Consider the following 18,304-nt stretch of genomic DNA (forward strand, 5'->3'; position numbering starts at 1 on the left):
CTGTCCCATATGGTGTAGTTCTGCTCGGACTTGCTGAGCTTCCTGGAGTAAAACGCTCCCGGCCGCCACACGCCCTGCGGGTCCTTCTGCAGCAGGACCGCCCCCACTGCTCTGTCCGAAGCGTCTGTCTCCACCCTCATCGGCATGCTGGGGTTGACATGAAGCAGCTGCTCCTCCGACGCGAAGAGACGCTTGAGGGCCTGAAAGGACTGCTCCGCCTGCTCTGTCCAGATGAACTTCTTCTTCTTGGAGCTAAGGGTGTCAGTGATGGCCGCCGTCTGCATCGCGAAGCCCTTGATAAACTTGCGATAGAAGTTCGCAAAGCTGACAAACCGTTGGACCTCCTTCCGGTTGCGTGGGCTCTTCCAATCCAACACCGCTCGAACCTTGGCGCTGTCCATGGCGAGCCCCTTGGCAGACAGCTTGTAGCCCAGAAAATCCACCTCCGGCACATCAAATTGGCACTTCTCCAGCTTGGCGTAGAGCCTGTGTTGCTTTAGCCTGCCCAGCACTTCCTTGACGTGCTTGTCATGTTCTTGCTGCGACTCCGAAAAGATCAGGATGTCATCCAAGAAACAGACGCACGTCTTGTAGAGAAGTCCCGCCAACACGTGATGCATAAATGCTTGAAAAACGTGAGCGCCATTTTGCAGTCCAAAAGGCATAACTCTGTATTCGTAGGTACCCAGTGGCGTGAACATGGCTGTCTTCCACTCATCACCTTCCCGCATGCGAATGAGGTTGTACGCCCCCCGCAGGTCCAACTTGGTGAACACCTTTCCCTTCCGTACCTTCGCCAGGAGGTCGTCGATGCGGGGCATGGGGAAGTCCGACGGCTTGGTCACACTGTTCAAAATCCTGTAATCCACTACGAGTCTTTTTTGGGGCGTGTCTCGCTTCTTAACAAAGAATACAGGACTGCCCCCCACTGCCTTAGACTCCCGGATGAAACCGCGCTCCAAATTATGATCGATGAAGTCTTTGAGTTCCTGCAGTTCGTCCTCAGACATGGAATACAGCTTCCCTTTAGGCAGCGCCGCCCCCGGCAGCAGGTCAATTTTGCAGTCATATGGTCTGTGAGGGGGTAGCCTGTCCGCCTCCTTCTCGCAGAAAACTTCCAGAAATTCTGCGTACTTGTGGGGAATCGCTTGCAGCGTGCCTAGCAGCAGCTGTGACTCCTCTTCCTCTCCTTCCTGCCTGGGTACGATGCAGTGTTCAGCACAAAAGGAAGAGCCGAAGACCAGCTGCCTCTGGAACCAAGCCATCGTTGGGCTGTGCTTGTCCAGCCAACTCATACCCAATACAATGGGCGTGTCAGACAGTTGAGTGACGTTGAAGCTGATGACTTCCCTGTGATTCCCAAGTCGCATCACCATTGGTGGCGTCTGCTTCACCACTTGCCCCCCTAGCAGCTCCCTGCCATCCACCGTGACAACCTGCAGGGGCAGTGTGGCCGGCAGCAACTGCACAGCGTGCCTGTCGACAAATTCCTGCCCTATAAAGTCCGCGTTGCTGCCGGAGTCGATGGTGATTGGCACGTCCATGGTGATTCCATTGGGCAGCTGGAGAGATGCTGTGAGCCTCACTACTGGTTTGGGCGGGAGGGGGTTCACTGGCTGTAAAATTTCTGGGGACTGCGTCACTAACACGTCTGGCTGGGCCCCAGTGCCTCTTCCTCCAGCCAGACATCGTCGTTTCCCTGCTGTGGTCCTCCCTGCTGCGTTGCTGCAGTCACCATTGCTGAGGCTGCAGTAAGCTTGTGGGGCCTCTGGGGACACTCTTTCGCCATATGCCCTGGCTGCTCACAGACGTAACACTTCCTGGTCCCTCTAGGAGGCTTCGCCTTCACTGCTGCCGGTGCTAGGGCTCTGGTTGCTGACTGAGCCCTTGCACCTCCAACCTCCATAGGTTCGGCTCCTCCTCCTGGCGGAGGCGTGGATTGCGTTCGCGCTGCTTCTCTGGGAAAGAAGGAGGGGCCCCCGGCTGGTTCGCGCCCTCCACGTCCTTCGTCCTTGCTCCACGGACGTCCTTCCAGCCTCACCCCCACTGCCAGTGCCCTCTGAACGACCTCCTGGGTGGTTCGGGGTCTCTCCCCCCTCGCTATCTCATCTTTAATCGAGTTGTGCAGTCCCTCCCAAAAGAGGTCTCTTACAGGAGCCGAATCTCTGTCCCATTCCAGGGCGCTGACCAAGGCGAAAAAGCGTGCATGATACTGTCTGACGCTGGCCCTCCCTTGTCTCAGCCCATGCACCTCCTTCCGTGCAAGATCAATGTCAATACTTGATAAGAAACACCCATCCATCGCTTTAATAAAGGCATCCGCATTCTGGAGCGCCGGATCGTTATCTCTCCATAAATTGCGCAACCATGCTTTCGCCTCCCCATGCAGATGGGACATGATGAACCCCACTCTCTCCTGTTCATCTCTAAAGTCTTTATGCAACAGTTGCAGTGCGCACAGTACGTCGGCTCTAAAGTTGGGATACTGTTGCAGGTTCCCATCGAAGTGAGAGAGCAGCCCGCCTGTCCGTCTCGCCAACCCAATTCCCTCCTGCCGGGGTGGTTGCTTTGCCAGTACGTCTAACCTGACCTGGAGATCCCTGCAGGCGGCAGCTGCCTCGTCCTCTCTCTTCCTGGATGCGAGAACCTCGGCGTTCAGTTGTGCCACTGCTTTTCTGAGGTCCTCTATCTGCTGCTCAGCCGTCATGTCTCTTGCCGTTCGTGAGCTCGCTAGTGGGCGCCTGTTTCTCTCCCCTCCTCGAGGCTGCAGATGCCCACAATGTGCAGACGGAGCCTACTGTCAGAGCTGCTTCAAGATCCTAGCTCACAGAGGATCACGCTAGCCAGCGGTCATTAAGTAAAAGTCTTTATTGAATTACAGTTTCCATTCTCACGCTGCTGTCTGCAACTCTACGTCTACTAGCTAGATCGGCGAGGCTCCGTCTGAGTCTCCGCCCCGTGCGCACCAACTTAATATCCTAGCCTTGCTCCACCTTTTCCTCCTGACTGTCCTCCTCTGGGTCCCTCTACCCCCCGGGGCTTCTTCCTTCCGGGATTCTTCTGACGCTGACCCGGACCCTTCTGCCTCCTTGCGCCGGGCTTTAGGACCCGGTTCCCTTTCGGGGCTGCTCACTGCGCCGCCTTCCTCTGCATTTGAACTTGGCGCGCGCGCCCAACCTTCCACTTTCCTCTTAACCGTTTCCTCGCTCCCCGATGGAGGTGTGGCCACTCCTGACTCCTGCCCTCCCTCCTGTGGTGAGCTGCCAGCGCTTCCCTCCTGGCTCCTTTCCTCTTCCCTGCTTCCTGGCGGTGACGCTGGTCCCGATTTCCAGCTGCTCCCCCCTGAGTCTCCTCTGGCTCTATCTTCCTGGGGTGCCTCCCTAGACTCCCCCCTTGCCCTGGCCACTGGTGCTCCTTTCTGTGAATCCTCTGATTCACTGGAAAGACTGGGAGATCTCGGGTCGTCGTCATCACTCATCCTTTCCTCTGTCTCCTCCCCTTCGCTCTCTGTTTCCTCCCTTGCCCGTGCCTCTGCACCTAAACCCCTGACAGTATCGTTTCCGATCAGTGCATATCTTGTAACTTCCTGCTGACATCCTGCAACTTTTTATACTGCAGGTGTTCTGGTTTACTTTTGTCCTGCTTTTGCTATGCTATAGCCATTCAGACAGCAATAGTGTAATAGCATTAGGGAAGCACCACAGAACAAACTCATGCAGAATAAAACCACCGCTAATACACTATTATTATGGCAAAACCATACTGCAGAACCACCTGCAATAAAAAATCAGTCTGGAGGGGGCCATATACCCAGACATGTAACAAGAAGGCTAAGTTATTTGTTTGTTTATACAGCAACATAAACGAGGAGGGAATGGTGTGTATCTCACCAGGCTTGTATTAAGATATTTCTCAGCTGACACAGCCAGGGATCCAGAAACAATGAACTATTCAGGAGAAGAAAAAGAAAAGATCATTTGGGCTGTTCACTAAAAAACGACAACGTTTTCCTTAGTCCCAACATCTCAGTGCTTTGGGACTGATGTCAGATAATGGAATATTTTCTTCTTTTACCAAAGAACAGCCAACTATTGGCTTTCTGACTATCTCTCCAACATAAATGCATTGAAAACTGACAAGGGGATTTGTTCATTGGTTTTAATTAAAATGTTCTTGAACATGTGAATACGGCTTTGACATAAGATTCCCCTCTTCCTGTTGAACCATGTGTGCCAGTCCTTTCCAGTCCTATGCAGAGAACTAAGCACCAAAGGCTTTGCCCAAGTTTTCCTGGATGGGGCATGATGACTTACCTGCCTCAACCAAAAGCATTGCTTTTGGTAAATAAATGGAACTAAAAAACTTTCTACATTTCTTGGGAAAGCCCTCCCGGGATAGTACAACTTGGTTTCAATCTGCACTATATATATTTAAAGCTGTGTTATAGTCACTTTAAATAGCCATGCCCCTCTGTCAAAGACTCCTGGGAACTGCAGCTTGTCAAGGGAGCTGAGAGTTAAGGGTGCGGTGCACAGAGCTACAATTCTCTGAGTGGTTTAACAATCAGATCCTCTTCCCATGGAACAGTGGGAACTGTAGATCTGTGAAGGGAATAGGGGTCTCAGAGGTCTTAGCAAAGCATTTCTGCTTGCCAGACAGAGCAACCCCTCATCTCTTGCTCCCCTGCACTGTTCAGGGGGTTATTGTCACCTTTTTGAGCAAATTTGGGGAGGGTGGGGGCATGGGAAGGTGGAGAGCGAAGGAAGTCTCATTGTGCCAGTTTGAATCCTGACACTGGCTTCCACTAGTGCAATAGCTTAGTTGACTCCAGCCTACAGACTTCACTTCTACATGAAAGAGTAAATGCTTTTGGGGACACCACTGGGGTGGAGGCAAGCAGGTTTCCTGCATGAGCACATTTCCTTCATCTATGTCTATTCCATTTCGCAGAGCTATAAGGATATGTGTGTGTGCACACACATGCATGAGAGAGAGAGAGAGATTATGACTTATTTACTAGCTATTAGTTCTCAATACAAAAAAAGTCAGCAATTGAATAGGAACATAATGGAGACTTCCTCTCCAAGGTCAAAGCTGTGTGCACACATCATACACCTAAAGCACCCCCCCCCCGAAAAATGGGAACTGTAGTTTACCCTGCATGGAGCTACAATTCCTAGCACCCTTAAACTACAATTTAGGATGGTTGGGCGGAGGATGTGCTTTAAATGTGAATTAAATGTATGCCATGTATGCAGCCCTAAATTTCATGACCATGGACACTGAAACAGACTGGTCCTCAAAGACAAATAACCAACTACTTACAAATAGTCCAGCCCAGAATGGATAACCTCCAAGAGCAGCAAAAACCACATGGTAAGGTAAAAGGACAAGGGAGACAGCCCCAAAGCCAATGTGTACCAATCCAATCATGATCTGGATAACCTGGGAGAGAAAATTACACAAACAAGATCAAACAGTTTCCTGAGCCCTGATAAGAGGTAAAAAACCCAAACCCCTGAATAATGACTTCAAGCTGCCCACACAGAAAAACAGTAAAAAGCATCTCAGGTCCCTAGATTGCGTGAGGAATATCCTCCTCTAAGTACTTGTAATGGTGTCTGATAATTTGAACCTTTTCTATGGTTTATTCCTGTAGCTCGTGGCATCAATGAATGTGGCATAATTTGATATAAAGAGACCCCCATCACGGAGCTACCTTTAACGCTGGTTACTAGTCTTTATTTTAAACATGCCCTGGAAGGTATGAATAGATACCCTGACCTTGTAACACTTAATGTAAATATTAGCACACAAATTCTGTGTTACAGGGGTGCCAACCTTTTTTTGGGGGGGAGGTAAGCTCCACCCCACATAAAGTTGCATGCACAACATTTGAATGGCAATGCCCATCAACTGGGGGGCAGCCCCCTCAAATATTTTAATGGGGGTGGGGGCAAAAAGAAATCGGTCCCTGGGCATTGGCTCCTATGCTCTGTTACTAGTAATGTTCAACTATTACCTCCTGTACGAAAGAACGGGGTTTTGCATAGAATCTTCCTCCAAAGGTAAACAAAATAGCAAACAAGCAGAAACTTGGATATAAACAATGGCATAAAGCAGAAGTTTTCAACCTTTTTGAGTCCATGGCTCTCTTGACCAACTGCATTCTTTCTGCAGCACCCCTGTGGGGCTCAAAAGCCCAATTATGTCACCCCTTCCTTGCAGAGCTGGCAGCCTCTCACCCACTGAACATAAGCCTGAACATGAGCAAATCTCAATTTCACTTACCCCCAGAGATTTGGTCTCTACATAGCGGAGTGTCTCCATGGCTCCCACCTGCCCGTTCTGCTGAGGCTGGTTATCAGGGCCTCCAAGCTGCTGACCTCCATAGAGAGCTGTCTCTGGTAGTTGGAGAACAGTATTTGAGGCCCCCTGGCCTGCCTGGTTTATGTTGTTACAATTTGGGGGAAGGAACACTATGGTTCTGTTAGCCATCGCTGCTGGATCTGTTGCCTTCTCTGAGATGTCTGTAAAAACAACCCTTATCAACAAATAAATGAACTGAGGCTGTAAAATGGAGGGGTGGAAATGGAAGCAAGAGGAGGATGTGAACAACCAGGTGTGAAAGAGGATAGAGTGTGAAAGAAGGAAGACAAAGAACTTGGAGGAAGCATGAAGGGCTGAATGGTCTGAGGAAGAGGAAATACTACTGTTCCTGCAGCTGCTACTCTACCATCTTACTTCTCTGTTTCATTTAATTTCATTGTACACAGGTTGTACATTGACAATAAAGGTATTATTAACACACACACACACACACACACACAGCCAGAGGCATCAAATTGTGCCCAGCATTGGAAGGTAAGAGAGAGGAGGATGGACGGGACGAGCTGGGTGGAAGGGCTCGGCCTCTTCCGCCCCCTCAAGATTGGGGTTACCCAGCCCCATCCCAAAGACTTGGGGGGGGGGAGGTTGAAGATGCCCTGACCCTATAGACCTTGTGCCTAGGCATTTAACACTTCCACCTCCAGTTCTCCTTTCCCACCAGGTCTGCTGTTGAGCCAGGAAGACTCACTGAGAGAGAATCACCCAGCACGGAAGCTATAACTGCTTAGAAACTTGAACACCTACTCGAGTAAGCACAACTGTTGTGGGTGCATTCACTTGAGGGTAGCCCTTTGTACTGGTTCCAGAGGAACTAGCAGGAATGCCACCTGAAACAGAATCGTAAGGTGCATCACAATATCTGCCTATACAGGCCATTCCCATTTTGATTGGCCAATACCTTCCCAAACTGACATTCTGGAGAGTGATCACACTTGCCCAGTGGATGAATTCTCAGATAAAAGACCTTCTACATGCTCTGCTTTGGTTGAACTAGTAACTTCTGTTCCCTAGAGGGGTCCTGGCTGTTCAGTAGTGAGGAGAAAGACCTCTGCATATTATCACAAGCACCCTGTTATTCCTTCAAGCTTTTCAGAACTGAGCCCTGGATCAAATCAAGCACACACACCCAAATTCATTTAACTCAGTCAAACTGTACTTACACAACACTACTTGATGAGCTTCTTCTCAGCCTGCCAGGGTGAATGGGATGCTGAGAATAAAATGGAAGTGGGGTGGTATTTATTCAGTTTCTTTTTTTTTTTAAATAAATTTTTTATTGGTTTTACAGAGTTTTTTAAAGACAAACACCTAAAAAGACATACAAACACGTATAGTTTCATAACATTTTTTCATAAACCTCTTTTCCAGGACTCCCCCATACCCCCCCCTTTCTGCATCCCAATGTCCATAATTTTTTAGCAACTTCTAAATATTCCTTTCCAACCTCTGTCGTTTTAATCTTTTCTATATCTGGTCTTATATCACTGTATCCCTTTTTTCCTGAAAACCTCAACATTCTAGCATTCATCAAGTTTATAATAGTCCTTAAGATAACTTTTAAATTTTCTCCATTCTTCTTCCGCCGTCTCTTTTCCCTGATAACGGATTCTGCCTGTCATCTCAGCCAGTGTCATATAGTCCATCACCTTCATCTGCCATTCTTCCAGAGTGGGTAGATCTTGTGTCTTCCAATACTTTGCGATGAGTATTCTTGCTGCTGTTGTAGCATACATAAAGAAAATTCTGTCCTTCTTTGGCACCAGTTGGCCGACAATGCCCAAGAGAAAGGCCTCTGGTTTTTTAGAGAAAGTACATTTAAGTACCTTTTTTATTTCATTATAGATCATTTCCCAGAAGGCCTTAATCTTCGGGCATGTCCACCAAAGGTGATAGAAGGTACCTTCAGTCTCTTTACATTTCCAACACTTATTATCAGGCAAATGATAAATTTTTGCCAGCTTGACTGGGGTCATGTACCACCTGTAAACCATTTTCATAATGTTTTCCTTTAAGGCATTACATGCCGTGAATTTAATACCGGTGTTCCACAACCATTCCCAGTCAGCAGACATAATGTTATGACCAATGTCCTGTGCCCATTTAATCATAGCCGATTTAACTGTTTCATCCTGTGTATTCCATTTCAGCAGCAAGTTATACATTCTTGATAAATTCTTAGTATTGGGTTCTAACAATTCAGTCTCTAATTTTGATTTTTCCACCTGAAAGCCAATTTTCCTGTCCTGTTTGAAAAACTCCATTATTTGATGATATTGAAACCAATTTTGTACTTTATGTTTCATTTTCTCATAACTTTGTAATTTCAATTTATCTCCCTCCTGTTCCAAAATTTCCCAATACTTCGGCCATCCGACCTCCATATTGAGTTTCTTCACTGCTTTAGCTTCCACTGGAGACACCCATCTAGGGGTTTTGTTTTCCAACAGATCTTTATACCTTATCCAAACATTAAACAATGCTTTTCTAACAATATGATTTTTAAAGGCACTATGCAGCTTAATTTTATCATACCATAGATATGCATGCCAACCAAATGCATTATTAAAACCTTCCAGATCCAAAATGTCTGTGTTCTCGAGGAGCATCCACTCTTTCAGCCAGCAAAACGCTGCTGCCTCATAGTACAATTTTAAGTCCGGCAGGGCAAAACCCCCTCTTTCTTTAGCATCTGTCAATATTTTAAATTTGATTCTGGGCTTTTTGCCCTGCCAGACAAATTTCGAGATATCTTTCTGCCACCTCTTAAAACATTCCATCTTGTCGAGAATCTGCAAGGTTTGAAACAAAAATAAAATTCTAGGCAATACATTCATCTTAATCACTGCAATTCGGCCTAACATTGACAATTTCAAATTTGACCATATTTCTAGATCTTTTTTAATTTCTGACCAACATTTTTCATAGTTATCCTTGTACAAATTCAAATTTTTAGATGTCAAATAAACCCCTAGGTATTTCACCTTCTTGACCACCGTCAGCCCTGTCTCCTCTTGGAATTTCTCCTTCTCCATATCTGTTAAATTTTTTCCTAAAACTTTAGTTTTTTGTTTATTCAGCTTAAATCCAGCTACCTGGCCAAACTGTTGGGTTATTTCTAGCACCTTTTTCATACTAGTGTTTGGCTCTTGCAAAGTCAATACTAGATCATCTGCAAATGCTCTTAACTTGTAATGTTTAGCTCCGACCTGTACACCTTTGACCTGCTGGTCATTTCTAATCATATTCAGCAACACCTCCAGAACTGAAATGAAAAGCAATGGGGAAATTGGGCACCCCTGTCGTGTTCCTTTTTCTATCTTAAGTTCCTCAGTTATTACATTATTTACAATCAACTTAGCTTTTTGTTCAGAATATATTGCACCCATACCATTCTCAAAAGCTTGGCCTACCCCCATCCCATGAAGGTTCATCCCATGAACCTTCATGCGTATTTATTCAGTTTCAGGCAGAACCTATTCAAGATGTGGTCACATCATCTACCAGCACAAACCACCTGTGCTTCCTGACACAGGCCCTGGAAACATTGCAGCCATCCATTCTTAACCAAGTTATTGTAAGTGAAGTCAAAGCTGTAATATCTTCAAAATAAGCTTCCAGGTGTTCTTCCTCCCTGCAGAAGAATTGTTAGCACAATAAGATCCTTTTTCCAACTGTCAATTTACATGCTCTTTTCACTTAAAAACTTGTAGTGAGGGTCAGCTGTCTATTGAGTTTCTTATCAGAAAGTTCACAATATTCATAGTACTGAATGCCCCCATACCTTCTGCCATTGTTGTGATCAAGGTATTAACAGACAATTTAATTTGATTGGAAATTCTTTAGTTAATTATCATAGCTAGTATTCAGCACCCTGTACTGATTATTCCACTACAGCTGAGCTAAAATTTCCCAACAAATAATTTTCTGACAATTTTTTGAAAATTTCCTTTTTTTAAAACTCCTCCTGAGCTATTACAAAAAATCTTGTCCTTCCTTAGAGACTATTTGGCAAAATGGCCTTCCTTAGTTTGCCATTCTTGAATTTTGAACACAACTGTAGATTCATTTTTTTTAAAAAAAATGTTTAAGATTATTTTAGTATTTTTAAAAAAAAAATTAAAAAGATTTTTCACTAATAAAATACTCTTTTCAAATATTTTCCAATATTCACTTAAGAAATCAATTCCCCCCCACCCTTCCATGGTTTTCTCATGTTTATCATTTGCTGCTGCATATTATATTTAATCTATATCTTATTTTCCCAACTTTATTTTCAAAATAACTTTTACTGCTGAACTTACTCCAAACCTGCTAGTGTACTAACATGTTTACAATAATTTTTAAAATAATCTACAAACATTTTCCAATCATCCTTAAAGGTTGCTTCGTTTTGTTCTCTGATTTTACTAGTACAGCAATATTTTAGAATTGTTTGGGCTTCCCTGCTTCCTCTTAGTCCATTGCTTCCCTCATCCGTCCACATGCACTAACAACAGTTTCATTCAACTTTAAGTGAGCTGAAACTTCTCAGAATAAGTTTTAAAAACAACAACAATAACTGTTCATAAATTTTACCAACCCTCACAAGAATATTTGACAACCCTTCCTTTTCACTCTTTCCAAATGTCTGCACAGGTGTTCAGTAGTTTAGGATGCAAAAAAGAGAGAGTAAAGGACCCCTGGATGGTTAAGTCCAGTCAAAGGCGACTATGGGGTGTGGCGCTCATCTCGCTTTCAGGCCAAGGGAGCTGGTGTTTGTCCACAGACAGCTTTCCAGGTCATGTGGCCAGCATGACTAAACCGCTTCTGGTGCAATGGGACACCATGACAAAAACCAGAGTGCACGGAAACACCGTTTACCTTCCCGCCACAGCGGTACCCATTTATCTACTTGCACTGGCGTGCTCTTGAACTGCTAAGTTGGCAGGAGCTGGGACTGAGCAACGGGAGCTCACTCTGTTGCGGGGATTCGAACCGCCAACCTTCTGATCGGCAAGCCCAAGAAGCTCAGTGGTTTAGACCATAGCGCCACCTGTGTCCCCTCCTAATCCAAACCATGTTCCAAGTAGCCATTCCACGAATCTGCTTCTCTCCAAGACACAGGCCATTTTTTTCTACAAAAGATTATTGCATGAAAAATATTCAAGCTGTGCATGAACTCGAGGTCGTTTTCTGTACTTGACTTTGCATCAAGCTCTTTTGTTGAAAAGCATGAGAAACTCTTTTAATAAGCACTGTAGCAAGATGCCCATTCCCCGTTTTCACTGCTTTATTTGGTGCTGACTAAAGGAGCAATTTTCACTATTTTCAGGAGACAGGGGAAAGTTCAACAGCAGGGGACTCACCAGTCCTCCTCTGTCTCCTTCATTCCGCCTAGGGCCAAGCTGAAATTTCTCTAGTGCCCCAGAACAATGCAGCTTGACAACAACATAATTATGTGGGACATCTTGCATTTCTTAGTACAGAAAGAATGGATCTGATGTGTAGAGATTTTTCCTGTTCTGATTAATTCAAGAGTGTTCTAGAAGGTTTCTTTCTATGTGAAAGAAACAGGCAGAAGGTTTCTGTTGTTTGGGTTATCCCTTCTGAGAAACTGAGTACAGCTAGTTTAAACTGCTTCTGTTATCTTTCTCTCAAGGTCATGTTGACTATAATAGTGAGGTCAGAAGGAGCCTGAGCTTTCACTCACTTTCTATCTCTCTTCCTTCTGATGTGGTGTTGTGTACATAGTATGCTTAGTGTTAAGTTTTAGCCTTCTTATACGTTTATAAGTTTTTGTAAGTGCTGCAACTGGATTTTTTATGTGCCAATCCTGAATGTATTGGATTTGTGACCATTATGCTCATTTGCCTTCTGTAGCAGTAAAGCTCTGCTGGATGAAGTACAATTGCCTCTGGTCTATTTTTGGGGAATCCTGGAATGTGTTCAAGTTCGTCCTCCTCCACACAGCACAGCATTCTGGTGGGTGGGTGGGTGGGAGGGAGATGGTATTATCTCCCCATCCCAACTGTTCCACAAAATGATGCTACTTTATGACATAGGCAATCTGAAACCTGAAGATTGAGACCCAAGCTATCTTGAATGTCTTATTTTGAACTACTTTGTTTTCTTTCTTATCTTATCTTTCTTATTGTTATTATTATTCAAACAAACAAACAAGCAAGCAAGCAAACAAACAAACAAACATAACATCAGGCTAAGAGTAATAATAAGAACAGTCATAAAAGCAGGAAGAATAAAATTACAAGATAATAAAATCATAATCATAATCATAATAGAAAGCTTAAGAAAGAATGATGGGTGTCTATATATTCCATAGTGGAATGCAAGGTTCATATTTGTACCAAACATAGGAAATAATCATGAATGTCAACAAATAAACTCATATTTAGTGGGAATGTGCCATCCATGAGATTGTAACAGAAGGATGGATTTGTACATTTCAGTTCTCTCAGTGTCTTATATTCTAATATTAATTTCAATTCACATTTGTGCATCAATTTGTGTTAATTATTATTTTTTAAATACTCATGAAAATATTGCAACATTTTAGTGCAAATTTCTTATAATATACACATTTTTATGAGTTTTAAAGTACACATTTTTGCAAAAAAATTCTCATAATAAATTTTTATATAGCAATTTCACTAATATTTTAATGCACATTTCTCCCTAATATATACATTTTTATAAGCATTATTTGAGGGGAGAAGTGCATCACAAAATTTAGAAAAGTGTGAATTTTGAAGGATGACAGTGGTTGTTTTTGTTTTTGGTTCTTAAATCATTTTGGAAAATGTGAATTTGATAGGCTTTAAATGTGAACTGAATCAAATTTTCCCTCCATCCCTAATAAGAATACATATGCCATTCCTTCTAGTATTTAACCCAGAGAAGCTAACAGGAGAAGCAGTAAAAACAAAACAAAACAAGGTGCAGTATAATCATAAATGTACAGGTGAAACAGATTATTAAAATATGTCAGACAGAGGTTGGAAGATTTTACACATTAAAAACTAGCAGCACTAAAACAGAAAGATGTTATGTGATAGAAGGTTGTCCAGACAAAAGCATTTTCAGTTTGTGCTGGAAAGATGCAGGCAGATGTTGACAGGGAGAGCATGATAGCATATAAATCTTCTGTGCAAAGACACATTTGCATGTCTCCTCTTCCACCATCCCACCCCTGAAGATGACTCCCTGGTGAAACAGTTAACACAACATCCAATATCGTTAGCCAAGATCGCTAATTCTATTAAATCATTCAGAAGCAGAAGCAGCATAAGTTTACTCTTGTAAAAGAGAATTGTCTAGCAAGACTGTGGAATCGTAATCATAACAACATACATAAGGAATGCTCTTGGACCAGACTAGTTATTTCCCAATCTGATGCCTCTCCAAAGAGATCTGCTCAAGAATGATAAACATGGACTTGGTTTCTTAGGCACTGAAATAATAAGATGCAACATAAGATACCATGTTGTTATGAGTTTGGGGAGGGCAGACCCCCCTCCCCTAATCTCTACGTTCAGTGAAGGGTCAGACATTGAGCAGACTCATATATTGATGAATTTAGCAAGGGCTGGGCATAACACCAGGATAACTTCTTCCTGAGCCTGCAGATGACTTGCTGAGGATGGTTTGTTGATGCAACACTGGTGCTGATGGACTGCATGCCATCAGCCAGGAAGAAGGCTCTGCCAAGCACACAGGGAGAAGTTGCCAGGGTAGCAGGGAATATGAGTCACCACAGGGAGCAGTGCCCTTTGTGAGAGGCTTTTGAAATGGAGGTTACAGAGAGACTGGAAGCAGAAGGGGAGGAGTTGTTTTCTACAAAGGCTGCTGAGAACAAGATGGAGGAAGCAGGCAGAACTTCATGTGCGCTGGCTGTGAGAGGCTGCCCTGCGAGGCTGGAGGCCATGACTGGCTGCTGCTCTGCTTTGGATGCAAGCTTGCTGAAGCAAGAGAGGAGCAAGAAAGGACACTCTTGGAATGTAATGTTCTTTTTTAAAATATTTTTTATTTATCAAATTTTTCAAAAATAACAATAAAGGAAAAACATTCCATCCAAAATTTACATCCAGTTCTAGTCTTCATACTTTTAGACTTCCCTCAGCCTGTCTGGAAATTTTCCATATTATCACAATTATTCACATTTCTTCTATCATATTGTTTTTTAACCCTAACCATAATAATCTTAACAAATTTATAAAACAATATTTCTCTCCATTATTATCACAGAGCTTCTTGAAAACCTACAAACGTTAATTGTCCTTCACATATAGAGGAATGTAATGTTCTGCCCTTCTTCCATCGAAGGCTTCAGATGTAAATATGTGTAAAATAAACCATATTTCTTATCATCTCCACTGTGCCTCATTCCAAAGGAACACAAGCTCTAAAGTGCCAAGACTTCTGGAATCTCTTGTAACAATATAGTTTATGCAACATCTTGCAAAAGTAGATAATCAGGAAGCCTGTTATCTGTTCTACTTCTTTCTTTTCCCTTTGTTGGAATTATATAATTTCAAACGTTATTTACTGTCTATGTTATGACAGTACAGTCAAACCTCTTCTTACGTCCGCCTCCACTTGCGTCCATTTCGCCCAACGTCCACGGCAAACCCGGAAATAACCGGCGGGTTTTCCGCCATTTGGGAAAGCACAGAAGTGGGCAATCGCCGCCCATGCCTGGGCACAATGGCGCCTCTCCCAGCAACCCATTTCGACTTCCAGATGGGCCTCTGGAATGGATTGTGGTCATGAGTAGAGGTTCCACTGTATGCTATTGTGCATTTTTATTGGTTATTTTCTTATCATGTAATAATTGAGAGTAGGGCAGGTGGAAGTGAGATCATCCTCACCCATTAGTTAATATGTTGAATTGAATTTTCCACACACTCAGAGAGGAGCAGGCAGCTTCTGTTCTGTAGAAGGTAGAGGCTTCTAAATGTGGCCAAAACACCCTGTTATTCAAACCTTGCAGAACTGTGCTCAAGATGAAAATTAATTTGACTTCCTCTGAAAGTACTGATGTACATTTCTTGTACATTTAGTACATTTCTTGGTGTTTTTGTTCTCAGCCTCCAGGCATATGTACAATCTCACCAAGAAATAATAAGAAGTGAAAGCAGTGAAAGCAGTGCTTCAGGTGGCACTAAAGTGGAAGCAGGATGGCTTTTAAAAATATATGGAGGAACCTCAGTTACCACACCTGACATTTTCTAGAAAATGACCTACAGGAAAAACACGAGAAACTTCCAGTAGGCTCAGCCAGGTGAAGGCTTAAGATCACAAGCAGGTTATTTAAATATCATAAATGTGTTGTTGGCAACAGGGTTCCCCTCCCCAAAGGGTAAATCTGGATTAGATGGGTTAAAAATACAGGCTAACTGATGATGTTATGTGAGTGCTGTGAAAAACTTGCATGAAGGGGCACCGATCTCAACATAAACACCCATCTAGAAGCAACCTTAGACTGAATTTGAGCACTGATTCTTTGCTTATTCAGAGATACTCTTTTTTCATCTTACCATACAGCAATACCTCGTGTTATGTACTTAAGTTCTCACCCTGGGCCAGCAGGGAGATACTGTAGATAGTTATGCAAATGAAGGATCGAAAGTGACGTTCGGTGATTGGATAGTTTTAGAAAGTTGTTACAGTAACGAGGTTCTGGAGTTCTATATAAGCAGGCTGACTGAGCTCTTCAGTTCAGTTCTGTTCCAGCTTACAAATAAAGAGCTGCTTTGGAAGAATCGCTGTGTCGCCTGATATGTTCACTCACAACTTAACACTGGCGACGAGGATGGGATCGATGGACATCAGAGCACAGCCAGATGTGGCCACCCTCTGAACTGAGCTGAATCACTGAGCGAAATCACTGAACAGAACCAATTCAGAGCTGACTCTTCTGGCTAGAGCACTGTGTTCCATCCATCGCCCTTCACGCCGGCATCGGAATCATGGCTTCACTTGTGCCTCTACCGCCGTTTGCGCCAGCCTCTGAATCATGGGACTCCTACCTCGCTCGGTACAGGCTAACTGATGATGTTATGTGAGTGCTGTGAAAAACTTGCATGAGGGGCACCGATCTCAACATAAACACCCATCTAGAAGCACCCTTCGACTGAAGGGTGGGGGTGGGGAACCAAGTACACCTTAACAAAATTTGCCATATACTAGTTCCCCAAATCTGGGCGAACTAATTTGCATGATATGCAAATTATTTGCTAATTATACAAATCATGTGTTGGGCTTGGAAATGTTTAAACAGCCACTCTTAGCTCCCAGACTCCAACGCCAAACCATTTCTTGAAACGGATGGTTCAGTTTTCTTTGACACTTTTGGATGCAACATGTATTTGAACTGTGGTTTGGGGGGCTTGGCCCCTGATGTGTGCCTGCCAGGTGCTCTGATTCGCCAGCCTCCCAGGGCAGTGAGTCTTTGAAACTAAGAGCCTCAGTGTGTCTCTTGGGATGTCAAGTACCCTTTCGTCCCCAATCTGTGCTCAAGCCAGCAACTGAGTGCTGCTGTGTTGTCTAATTCAACCTTGCTTAAAAGAAAACTTCTTGCCCTTCGAGTTTACGCATGTATAGTAACAGATGTGAAAAGTCCTAGTCCCATTTTCGCTCCAATATGTGTGGTGGTCAGGGGTGGAGCCAGGAGGTGGAATTACACTCCTCTTCAACATGTTCACTCCTCACCTCAGCTGTATACAGTGGTACCTCAGCTTAAGAACTTAATTCGTTCTGGAGGTTCGTTCTTAACCTGAAACTGTTTTTAACCTGAGGTACCACTTTAGCTAATGGGGCCTCCCACTGCTGCTGCTGCCGCCGCTGCGCAATTTCTGTTCTCATCCAGAAGCAAAGTTCTTAACCTGAGGTACTATTTCTGGGTTAGCGGAGTCTGTAACCTGAAGCTTCTGTAACCTGAGGTACCACTGTACTCATGTTTGCTCCATGCTTATAATCGGCTGAGATCCAGCTTCTTTGACATCTTTTAGAAGTTGTGGTTCTCTTGACTGGTTTTGTTGTCCTTGTTCTTGCTTCTACGAGCTTCTACGAGTATCCTACCTAGTGGAGATAGGATAGGCAGACACTTGGAAACACAACTTCCGAGTCCTTCAGCTGAAGTGCCATGCACAGGGGAGCCTATTAAACACTTTGCTGGATTTGTGGTCCTTGGAAGAAGATGAAGCTGTCTTCCCACATGCCTACCTCACAGCTCTGGAACAGTCTGGGCAAGAGCCTGCAGTATTTACATCTAGCCTTGCCTATAGCCTGTTGTGGAGCTGTGAAAGAGGCAAGCATTGGAGAGGCAGCTTCATTTCCCACAAGCAATTAAGGCCCCAAATGCAGGAGAGTCTGTGTCCATCAGAACTTGTCCAGGGAGGTGCAGGCATCTAAGCACGTTTAGCGGCTTTTTGTGATACTGGTGGCACTATGCTCTGTGTAACCAAGTAAGGTGGTTTACTGAAAATAGATGGGATAGTTTTAGAACCTCCTTAATGAAGGAGGACAACTTACTCTATCCCAGCTCTATTTGAGCACTGATTCTTTGCTTATTCAGAGATGTTCTTTCTTCATTTCACCATACAGCGGTACTTTGGTTTCAGAACAGTCCTGTTTGGTCTGGTTTACGAACTCCGCAAAACCAGAAGTAGTAACCCGGTTTGCGAATTTTACCTCAGTCTAAGAACGGAAACCGAATGGTGGAAGAGCACCGGTGGTGGAAGGCCTCATTAGGGAAAGCGCGCCTTGGTTTAAGAACGGTTTCGGTTTAAGAATGGACTTCCTGCTGCTGCGGAAAGGAATGTCGGTGTGCTAAGTGTCGGCTGTGACACGGAGCTGGCAGAAAGGCTTTTGAGGGCAGCGCCAGAGCTCAGCGCACCCCCCAAAAAAACCCACAGGA

The 18,304-nt window shown here is 44.2% G+C and overlaps 1 protein-coding gene across 1 annotated transcript in view; it reads right to left on the bottom strand.

The window, feature by feature from the left end:
• LOC308592740 (uncharacterized protein) overlaps positions 1 to 18,304 on the bottom strand; it is a 42,877-nt gene that overhangs the window by 9,362 nt on the left and 15,211 nt on the right. Inside the window, exons 8-10 of the mRNA XM_081204460.1 lie at positions 6,292 to 6,727; positions 5,326 to 5,445; positions 3,891 to 3,947 (exon numbers count right to left, since the gene is read on the bottom strand). Coding sequence (XP_081060586.1) covers positions 3,891 to 3,947; positions 5,326 to 5,445; positions 6,292 to 6,727 — 613 coding nt within the window. The remainder of the gene's footprint in view (positions 1 to 3,890; positions 3,948 to 5,325; positions 5,446 to 6,291; positions 6,728 to 18,304) is intronic.

The sequence above is a fragment of the Podarcis bocagei genome (assembly GCF_964188305.1).
Source record: "Podarcis bocagei genome assembly, chromosome: 1".
In the NCBI taxonomy this organism is placed as follows: Eukaryota; Metazoa; Chordata; class Lepidosauria; order Squamata; family Lacertidae; genus Podarcis; species Podarcis bocagei.